Consider the following 11,099-nt stretch of genomic DNA (forward strand, 5'->3'; position numbering starts at 1 on the left):
TGACGCATCAAAGAACAGCTATTTCCTGACGTGCTACGACCGGTTTGGACAACAATCTGTCTGCTAGTTTGGATAAGGTAAATAATCATACAAAGAACGTTGTCGAGTTTTTGTAGGTAAGTGAAACGTTTTCAATGAGTTCATGAAACAATTTAAAAAAGTGCGTTGTTTTTAATTGGATGCACAATCGCGTGATGCGCATCTTAATAAGAATTAACTACAGAGTAGCCTGACTACAATTCTCTTCACAGACACAACTAATTCTCATTTAATAGATAAGTTTGTGTCACTATGTCGTTCGCTTAAACATCAGTTGTTGTATCATTTTTCCAAGGCCGGATACATAATGTTACTTCTGATGCTTGGTTGACAACATGAATATGTCATTAATTTTAATCTGGAATCCACGCTCGCCATCTTGTTGTTTTGTTTTGTTTAATTACTTGCTATAGATTACAATTGTAGTGTAGATCTATTCCCCCTAGAAGATGAGCAGGCACTGTTACAAACTTTCGTTTGCTTTATTAATTACTTCTCTGAGAGGCAAACTTTTGAAGATCGATATCGTACAATGTGTTGCCGAAATCGAATGTCTCATGCCTATTGAACTGAAGAAGTAATTAAGTAGTAGATAACGTGAATTAATTTTTTCAGCAGTTTGCAGAAACAAAACGTTTAGACCCTTCGCCAAATTTTAACTTCTGTCACTTATGACCGTAGGTCTATTGCGTCTTTAGAAAGAAACGACAAAACCTTCAAGGGAATTAGCAAGCATGCATTACTTTCATACCAGAGAGTCGGCTGTTCTAAATTTAACTTTCATAGTTGTTCAAAAAAAAAGAGAGTACCTTATATATTTTAAAAACATTTTCGCCAGCTGTAGCGTGTAGTGACCTAAAAACAAATGCTATGGCGTGCCGGTTGTCTTTCAGTATTGAGATGGGCGATTTTAATTTATGTCAAAGCGAGGTATAACTATTTGCAACTTCATCACTTCAGTGATTATAACATTTGTCAATATTAGTTTCTCGACCTGTTTGTCTGTGGTCGTCTGGTGATCATGATCAAAATATCAAGTAATGCAAAAACTCTAGTGACGGCATGCTCGACAAAGTACTATTTAAGTACTGCAAACAAGCGCTTATATGAGGGTCACTGTGGAACAGAACTTAAATACAATCATCAAACGCTTTTCTTAAACCGTTCAAAGCTACATACAAAAAGCTAATTCAAATTCAATTGTGCTATGTTTATAAACAAACATGACTCAGAGAATTTTTAATGGTGGCTATTAAAGCACTAATTAGTAATAACGTAGAAAGTAAAGAAAAAAAAAAATTCTGTATTTACGATAAACTAAAGTAGAATATTTAAGGTGATCCGGAAACAGCAGATTCATGGGATCGTTGTAATGCTACCATGAGAGTTAAAGTTGCATTCTTAGTTTTAGCTTGACATGTTGTAAGTAGGAGCGCTTGTGGCTTTTAAAGAGAATTATTGTCTTGAAAAAAAATTCAAATATTATAAATCATAATTTTTAACTAAGGATTTCTTTCGTATTCCCTCATGTTTTTCTCTTAGCAAAGGTGACACTTGTACTTGAGGAAAGAATGTCTATTCAGTCAAGCCTTTTGATAGCTCTGCTCCTGTCTTACTCTGGATTGTAAGTATTTGCCTGTTAGTTTATTTAACCAAGACGGCTTTCTTAAAGTTAGGTATTTGAAAATTTGAAAATTTTGGATTGAAGCTAATTGCTTCTGTGTTTTGCCATAGAGTCAACTCAAAATACTGCGTACATTATCTTACAATGGGAAACAATGATACTTATAACGGCCTTTCCACACAAACGAAAAATCTGTTTATTCAGACAAATTTTCCCTCATCATCAACGCCTTACAAACACGGATGGTTTGTCGCGACTTAACAAATTTTGTTCAAGACGGGTTGATCTTCAAAGGCACCTTCAAGTTTTGCCGAGGGTAAAAACTGGACAAAATCATTTAAATAACAAAATTCTGTTTTTCTTGTCAATCATTTTCTTCTTCTTCTTCTTCTTCTTCTTCTTCTTCTTCTTCTTCTTCTTCTTCTTCTTCTTCTTCTTCTTCTTCTTCTTCTTCTTCTTCTTCTTATTATTATTAGTGCTTCCACTGCTGACAGATTGGACAGATTGTAAAGTGTAAATAGCTTCGAGTGCGGATACAAACTTTGAATACAAAAATGCCTCGACCAAATAGTTTGTGCGTTCTTTTACAAGGCAATTCCTAAATTGTGTGCTAGTGCGGAAAGGCTCTTAGGCAAAAACAGACCTTGTGATGGTTTATCATTGGATATTGCAATTCCAGCGTTTTGATTGGCTTAGCGGCGATGGAATATCAACCTTAAAAATAGCAACCATTAAATCGTCTTCTGGTACGTCTTACAAAATAAAATCAGCAAGATCTATGAATAGGCCTTGGTCATTTTTAATAACCCAATTATTCCACTCGTGCATGTTGGATATGGGATGAGTGTAGCGCCTCTTTGGCTATGCGTGTCTCGCAGAATAATCGTTGATTAATATGCCTTGTGTACATTGCCAATAATCCTGTCAAAATCTGAAGTATCGTCTGCTGCGTATGTCATTATAATATTACAAATTATAAAAAAAAGGGCAAGGCTAAGTGAAACTCTTATAACTTTCTCGAGGAAGTAGCGAAGCAATTCTAACTAAATAAATGAAATATTCAAGCTTGCTAGCTCAGCCGTCTCCTTATATTTTTTAAATTTTATTTTTTATTCTGATCATTTTATTTTTAGTTGAATATCTCATTGCATTGTTTTCCACAGAATATTCGGCGATGACGATGTTATTACAATGTTTTTCAAAGGCTACGATAAAGCACTCAGGCCAAACTTCGGTATGTGCGTGAGTATTTGATACAACATTATGCAACTAATGAAACGGGCAATAACCGAGAAGTAAGAAGAGGCAAGCAAGAAATATTTTAAACGCCTACCTTATAGTAAATGAATGAATGAATGAATGAATACGTTATTAATGTGTACTGATATTTACTTTGATTATAATTTAATCTTACGTGAAATGTTGCTAATCATGAACTCTATCAGTGATTTCTCAAAAGAAGAGAAAGCCATAATTAGCTCTTAATACTAGAGATTTTTTGCAAGTCAGTCACAAGAAAATGAAAAACATAGAGCTATGTTTTCCGATCCTAGTTATGAAGTCCATTTCCACACCGACTCTCCCAATCCAAATACAGTTTTTACATTTTGAAGAAACTTGTAATTTCAGTCGATGCTTTTTTTTTTCTTTTGTATTGACAAGGCCCTTTAATCGCAAATATCTTACTTGTGGAATAGTAGCTATCGGATAAGAAAGGAAATTTTAGCTCAGTGGATTTGAAACTTGAGTATTTCTTGTATTTGAATAAAACAAAAATTGATTGCGGTCCCAAATGAAGAACGTGACGAATCATCCCTCCGATTCTGGTCAACAGGACTAGCGGATGCTCACTCGCCCGTATGCCTTAAATTGGTGCAAGATCAACAACAAGATTAGTTGTTAGCTAAAGGATTTTTTTTTTTTCTGGAAAGATCAATTTAACAAGGTGACATGATAAAGAAAACGATCTATAGAAACTGATCAACGAGTCCTAGATGCATTTTTTCAGCCATTGACGTAAGCATACTCGGCGAGTTCTTCGAACAGGATTCGAACCTATGACCTTCCGATTACTAGTTCGGATGCTTTACCACCCTACCGCAGGCGACTCGTGGGAGATAAGGCCATTGAACATTCAGTTCTCTTTGGTCAATGAAATGTCCCACAGTCTTGAAATGTGGCTAGGCTGATTCAATATTTGTTTATTTTATATGTTTGTCCATCAGAAACGGGGAAACCTACGACAATTCGGTCTCTTATCTATATTGAATCATTTGGAAACATCGAAGAGGCAAATATGGTAAGTAATACATGTATTATACCTAGGGAAGGAGCTGTGTGATCCCGGTTTTATGTCATAAATTTCCTAATTCGTCTATATGCCTATGTATGTGAGTTTGTGTTATCCACGTGGATGTTTACCAAGTGAATGAAAATACATGGATTAATTCTACGGTATGCAGAGTGCGAATGAAACTAAGTTTATGACTGAAACTAAAACAAAAGGAAGATATTTCACCTTAGAAGAAGGTTATATTTAATCAGTTTGACATTGATGCTATTCAAATATTTTTGCAGGAATTCAAAGTGTACAGTTATTTTCGCCAGCAATGGACAGATACTCGTCTGGCCGGCAAGCTTAACCGCACTCTTGTCATAAAAGGGAGTGATATTGACAACATATGGACTCCAGATCCTTATTGTTATAATGCACGTGAATCAAACATGATGATGCCTAATGAAGAAATAAATAGCTACGTTAAGATCCAGTCCAATGGAGAGATTCTATCGAGTATAGGGTAAGTTGACATGAGTACAGAATAAGCTCACCGAGTAGTTTTCTAGATGCATCGGCCAAGGGTCTTTCCAGATATCATCGATGAGATCAACATCGGCACAGATGACACCTGGCTGATTAACAAAATGCTGTTGATGCCTTAGTTATTTAATTAATTATGGCTACGGGAAGAAAGTAGATCTTAGCAGGGCTATTTGAATTTAAAAAGAAAAATTGGGGTAACCAAGCATTTTTCAAAGATATTTGAGCAACATTCATTCGAAAAAGTTGCAAAATACACAATAGTGCATGACAAATCTTAATCGTTCTTTTTGGATTCCAACAACCCTTGCTAAGATCTTCTTTTTCCGCATAATCATAAATAACGTAAACATGTCTTTCATTTAGTAGGCATAATCCTTAAGAAACCCAAAGTTCTCAGACCACCTTGAGATGCGCAGAACGTTTCCGCAGGAGCAAAATGAGTCACCGTCCTTCATTAATTACTTTATTTGTTTACTTATTTATTTATTTATTTATTTATTTATTTTTATGTGTATTTTTCTTTTAATTTCGTTAGCGTGACCATGCTCGCTTCTTGCGTTATGGACCTGCGTGATTTCCCAATGGACTCTCAAACATGTCATCTCAAGTTTGGCAGCTGTGAGTACTGTCTATGGAGTTCTTTTCTTTTGTTTTCTTTCTTTCTCGCTTGCTTTTTTTTTTTTTTTTTTTCCAAGTGAAATTTCACCTTTTCATCCATTTGATACTGTCATAAGCCATCAAATTACCAGATAAATTGTATCAGAATATTCTACACAGCCAAACAAGAAAAAAACACTCTAGTTTGGGGATAAAATGAAGGAGGTGCATGATACTTCGTCAGATTTGACTCCAGTCCTGAGGTGGTCCAAAAATAAAAATTCGCATGATGGAATTTTTTTTAGCAGTTAGTTATTTAATTTTTTATTTTTCTTCTTGATTACAAAATAATAAAGTCAGCTTAAAGCAATGCCTTAGTCATTTACTTAGGAATTACACTCATGATATGCCAGCCTCGACATTGCGCCCATTTAGGTACTAAACATCGTATCCTCTTATCAAAGCATAAAAATATATTATTTTTAATATTTTGATAACTAAAATGCGTTTAAACATATACTACGAATGTACAGGGAAGATACACGCACAAAACCCAACAAACAAGAAACCAGTGAGATCTTAAGACTTAATAACGGTTGCCCACAAGCTCCCGCAGTATTTCCATTGACTGAACGCTACCATTATCATCAAGATATGAGAACAATTATCGAAAATATTATTCTGAAATTTAGTCACAATGTTTTAATTTTCATATGCAGATGCCTACTCTACTAAAGACATTGTGTACGAATGGATTCCTGGAGAAGTTGTCGTTGGAAACAAAGAATTGGCTCAGTTTCAATACAAAGGCGCCAAGTTAACATCGGGCTTGGACGTTTTTAGTACAGGTAAGCCATTGCAGGTTGATAATTCATCGTTTGCCTCTTTAATCTTTTAATGTCATCTTACCATATACTCATCCAATTCTAATCATCCATCCATCCCTCCATCCATTCACCCATTTATCTGCCCGTCTGTTCATTTATCCAGTCAGTCAGACGGTCAGTCGGTCACTCAGTCACTCAGTAACTCAGTCAGTCACTCAGTCAGTCAGTCAGTCAGTCACTCAGTCACTTATTCTAGGCATTCTATTCAAAAGCACAAAATTTTTAATTCAAAGCGATTTAAATTTAGACCTAATACCAGAACAACAGATATTTTAGTCATATTACAACAAACTCGCAGCTGTACGACACAAAATATGTATTGGTTATATTTTGATGGCGAATTGCAGTCTGTATTGATTCACAAATAACATAAAAATGGCAAATTCTTCAAAGTTATCAAATCCTTACATTTTGCATTTGGATAGTAGCCTTTCTGTTGTTTTAAGGAGACTCGTCTCTACATCGGAAAATTGTTTAATCAAACCGTTGTCCACGATCTTGGGCGAGAAAACAGGTTTACAAGACCAGTTTCTTGATGGTAGAGTTTTGATGAAGGTAGTGACAATTTGTTGTTGCAATTGGAAGAAGAAGCGGCTCGATAGGTTTCAGGGCAAGGAATTGTTTAAACAGCTCACATTCAAGCGAGAAATAAATAACAAAACGCTAGGGCGACTTATTAAGCTGAAAAAACGCGTTTTTGTCTTTGACATTGCCCATATTTTGCATTATCGACAACTGGAGTGTTTACCTAACAGAGCGGAGGGTTTCTGACGGTTTGTTTGCCGCTCTCAGTGGACAATGCGCGAAGTGATAAGAGATAAAGATAATACCTCACATCAATAGCATAAATTTTTCAATAGTATCACTCATGTTTTTTTCCACATGGGTACTGTCATCTAAAAGCAGTTTTACCTTTTATTTTTTTTTCTATTGAAATTCGGGAAAGGTCCTTCAAGATTGGGAATCTCATAAGAATTTACGAACTCTTCTTTGAATTTTTTGGTCACACTTGCTCGTGCACATGAAAGGTGGTAACATCAGTGATGACCACGTTCTGAAGTTGTTTGGTCTCTTTGCAACACTCCGCATGCTGAATTGAACAGGAATCGTTACGAGTGGGAGCTAGCTGAAGTAATTCCATTTATCCCGGCTGAGAGTCATGGTAAATGTAACACTACTAGGCTAAGCAGGGAACAACAGACTTGTCTTGTTATAACAAAGGAATAAAAAAGAGTGACGGTTTTATTTCATTTTTTTTTCTAATTCAGTTGAGCTTCTTCCAAAAGAAACCTTTTCTCCAAAACCCCCCTGAAAACATCGAGTGAACGAATAAGCCAAGGGCATATAATGACACCTGGTATCAAATGACCCCGTTAGACCTACGTTTAATTACTCAGAAATTAAAATGGAAAAAAAAATACTAACAAGAACTCTCAGCTGTTTTCATTGCCTCCGTTAGGAAATTTTTCAACAATAACAGTCACCTTTTCGTTCGACCGCCGAATCGGTTACTTCCTCATCCAAGTCTACTTTCCAGATATATTCGTTGTCGTGCTAAGCTGGATTGTCTTCTTTATGGAAAGGGATGACATTGGCAACAGAATGGCCCTGGGGATTACAACAATTCTAACCATCATGTTCCTTCTTGGTTCTCTAAATGGCAACCTGCCTAAAGTCAGCTACCCAAAGGCACTGGACTGGTACTTGCTGATTTCGTTCAGCTTCGTGTTCCTGTCTTTGATAGAATGCATGATTGTGTATATTTTTACCCGGAAAGCGAATAAAGACGATGAGAAGATAAAATGCAAGGTAAAACGAAAGTCTAGATATTTACCGTTTTTAGTTAGGGATGTTTATGCTTTCGTACAAAATAATTTAGTGGCGTAGTTCTCATCTGTCCAGCCTCCTGGGCCCAAATTGACGAATCCCTCGTCTGGTAAGATGTATCTTAAGTATGCTTTCTTAACAAAAGTGTATTGTTGGGATAAGAATAGACTATTGTTTGTTCAGTTGTCGTCCATAAGTATGAACGTAATGACAATGATTCTTGGAGGATAGATTGTTCGTCCAAAGATGTTTCCTTTGAGGTCCGCAAGAAGAAGCAAACATCTTTGGACGTACCATATATCCTCCAAGAAACATTGTCATTGCTTTTATACTTATAGAGGCCCACCGCCCCCCCCCCCCCCCCCCCACCATTTTTCCCACCCCTGGTCGGCCCTGGTCCTAGAAGAAGAAAACAAATAGGCACGGTCTTGATAGGATTAAACCTCTTAGCTGGGCTGGTCGCTTGCTTAAAAGGTTTTCCTTTTTTCTTTCTCATTTCAGAACAGCATTCCTCTTTCGAAACGGCTCAGCTCATCCATCAAATCAGTGATTGGCTCAAAATATGACGTTAGCGCGCCAACGTCTGGGAACTTGAGAAACGGAAATTTAAATATGGGAGGTGATGATGATTTAGAAATGGTTCACAGAGCAACTAAGGCTGATAAGAGCGTAGTGGATGATGGCTCAAGACTAGACAGCACGAAGAATGAGAGAATGGAAAGGATCGCTAAATCAATCGACGGCATTTCGCGTTTCTTGTTCCCATTTGCCTTTGTTTGTTATAATATTTTCTACTGGGCCTATTATTAGCTAAATAGCTGTCACATAAGAATACTTCCTGTCAAGGAAATGGCTGACGTTTGCCGGTATGGTTATCAAACTTTCAATGGTATTTGTGTTTGCTGCTTCTGCAAGTCTGTACAGAGGGCAATTCACAAGGAGTTATAGGATGGAAAAGATCCGAAATCAGAAAACAACTCTCGCTTAAAATTCAGCTTTAAATGGCTGGCTACCCATTGAACCAATTAATAGCATCACATTGATGTTAGCTGTATCTTGCGCTTATCACCTTATTAAAAAAAATAAAATAAAATAATAATCTTGTTATATAGACAGGAGTGTTTTACTGGAAAATACACCACTCGTAAAATTCATACGAGACTATTTCCGGGACTCGAGTGGCGTATTTTCTATGTCCTCATTAGTTAAGATATCTATGACGTCATTACCCACTTTTTCATGGTTTTTTGAGCAAACAGTTAGTGAAAAATGGCGCCAGATAGATTTGTCTATATAATAAAAAGAAAATTAAACGGTGGCTTGAAAATATGAATTTTATTTTCTCGTGTTAAAAAAAATATCGATTGAGATACGTTGCTTGCTTTTCCAAGCTTAAGATTCGCGTGTGAATGACTTAGACCCTTAATTGTATAATTCATGTGCCTCGTTCGTGCTCTTCACGTCAGAATCTAAGGGCGACATTTTTTTTTTCTTAACTTTTCTTTTCTCAGGCATATTTCTTCTGTTACTTCGCATTCGTGTTTTTTTATCGTAATCTTTTGGCGCTATGTTTCAATTGTTCATTTTTAGCGTCTTTTGTGCGTTTTCCTTTCATTTGGGTCGCTTTTCTTCAATTACGCATAATTTATAGTATATCTATGACAGTTTCGCCGCAATGTATGTCTTCTTGCAGACGCAATGAGTGCAGTTTAGCTTGTCTTAAGCAGCATAATTTACGTTTTTTCCAGCGGCAGTTTTCCCCCTTTGAAGTTATTTCCGTGATCGCAACAATGTGAGTACTCGTTAACGCCGTTTCTTGTAGATGTATTTGCTTTGTATATTTTTTTACTTTATAAACAGTTGCAGTTTTTTTTCCCGTTATATTATAGTTTCAACCTATATTTCTTATTTCTATATTGCTCGTAGAATTGAAGATTGTTATCCAATAAAAATCCTTCAGAACAAATTGCAGTTTCAATATGCGATTTATGTTTAGCATGGTAGGGGTTAAATATATACATAGAATGCGTAGCCTGGTAGTCTCATTGTACATTGGAGCTACCCTTGCCTCAGTTCAATTCTTGGTCAATTTTTAATTTTGAATATAAACTGTAATTTTTGATCGGTAGCGATTTGCTTAAGCATTTTTAAGCATCATCATGACGCCATTATCAACTGTAATTTTCTTTTAGAAAAGAGCCCTACTGAAATCCCTTAGATGCAGGTGGCCTTAAACTTAATTGTGATAACTTTCGGAGGCAGGGAGTTGTCAAACAATGTTTCATCGTGTAAACTTATCGTGGCACTGAGGTTAATTTGAAAAATTCCAAAGTTCGCGTAACAATGTAATCATGTAAGTTATATCTTTCCAAGTAAAGTACAGCCTTTTTGAATTAAAGACGTTGTCTATTTTTTTTCTCATATATCGGTGTAGATATGATTAACAGTTAATCAAAATTTTTTCTTACCCAATTTAGGTAGGTTATACTTTAGATTCAAACGATTCCTATTACTGACAGATTGATTTTTTTTTTTTACTGCAATGCGGCAGAACTGGTAATAGTGGTGATTTCTACATAATAAAATGAAGAAACGGTTTTTCCGTTAAATAAATGAAAATATCAGCATACTAAATATTAAAAAGCATGGCGACATTGACCGTTTTATTCTCAAACTAATTGATAATTGATGAAAAGAAAGCAAAGGAAATCACCACCGTCAAGAAGGTTTGGAAATGTGATCATAGTTACCATTAAATTTGGCGACATTTTTCTTCAAATATCAGTGCAAGGGTCATAGTGTTTTGAGAAGTTATATCAGGAACTACACTCGAAAGAGTGTTTCATTCGATTTCCAATTAAACACCTCGAAGTTAGTTTAAAAAAAACTCGGCTGCACCTTGCTTTTTCAAACCATTTCTCAGTTGCTGGAAATTGAATGAACTTTTTTCTCGATTGGATTTAAGACTTAAAATAAAAATATCCTGTTTGAGATGATGGAGAAAAATGAGGCCGTAGGAAACCAAGCCTTGGCTGATTTTTGATCACAATTTTGTTGCAAGGCACCATTTTATCCGGAAATCAGCAGAAATCTTTTGCCAATCATCTGTTTAATGTAGTTTGATAAGCTATTATTTAAAAAAAGCGTTTTACTCTGTTTTCCACTTGAAGATTTTTGTTTTCAGAATTTTTTTTTCTTTTGTTTGGCAAGCCTGTTATTAAAGCGAGAAGATACGTGTCAGGAAATAAATCAAAGACCACCTTAAGAAACAAATAACGCCTTCCAAAACATTTTGGGTTATTCC

At 35.9% G+C, this 11,099-nt stretch overlaps 1 protein-coding gene across 2 annotated transcripts; it reads left to right on the top strand.

The window, feature by feature from the left end:
* On the top strand, window positions 1–9,113 carry LOC146478204 (gamma-aminobutyric acid receptor subunit alpha-1-like). 2 transcript variants are annotated; one of them, XM_085112446.1, is made up of 9 exons: window positions 1–116; window positions 1,582–1,663; window positions 2,827–2,897; window positions 3,889–3,962; window positions 4,241–4,461; window positions 5,020–5,102; window positions 5,801–5,929; window positions 7,428–7,777; window positions 8,297–9,113. In XM_085112446.1, the coding sequence occupies exons 2-9, from the start codon at window positions 1,611–1,613 to the stop codon at window positions 8,603–8,605; spliced, it is 1,290 nt and encodes a 429-aa protein (XP_084968572.1). In that variant the 5' UTR covers window positions 1–116; window positions 1,582–1,610; the 3' UTR covers window positions 8,606–9,113. The 2 variants fall into 2 exon arrangements, with proteins under 2 accessions (XP_084968572.1, XP_084968573.1); XM_085112447.1 differs by having other exon boundaries at window positions 1,587–1,663.
* The last annotated feature ends 1,986 nt before the right edge of the window (window positions 9,114–11,099 follow it).

This window comes from Pavona decussata, unplaced genomic scaffold (assembly GCF_977016875.1).
Source record: "Pavona decussata unplaced genomic scaffold, jaPavDecu1.1 SCAFFOLD_65, whole genome shotgun sequence".
Taxonomy (NCBI): domain Eukaryota; kingdom Metazoa; phylum Cnidaria; class Anthozoa; order Scleractinia; family Agariciidae; genus Pavona; species Pavona decussata.

Bases quoted from the DNA above. Each gene is read 5' to 3' on its own strand.
- LOC146478204 (XM_085112446.1), top strand. From the start codon at position 1,611: ATGTCTATTCAGTCAAGCCTTTTGATAGCTCTGCTCCTGTCTTACTCT. The intron at 5,103-5,800 runs GTGAGTACTGTC...TTTCATATGCAG, and splicing joins TCATCTCAAGTTTGGCAGCT to ATGCCTACTCTACTAAAGAC. The intron at 7,778-8,296 runs GTAAAACGAAAG...TTCTCATTTCAG, and splicing joins ATGAGAAGATAAAATGCAAG to AACAGCATTCCTCTTTCGAA.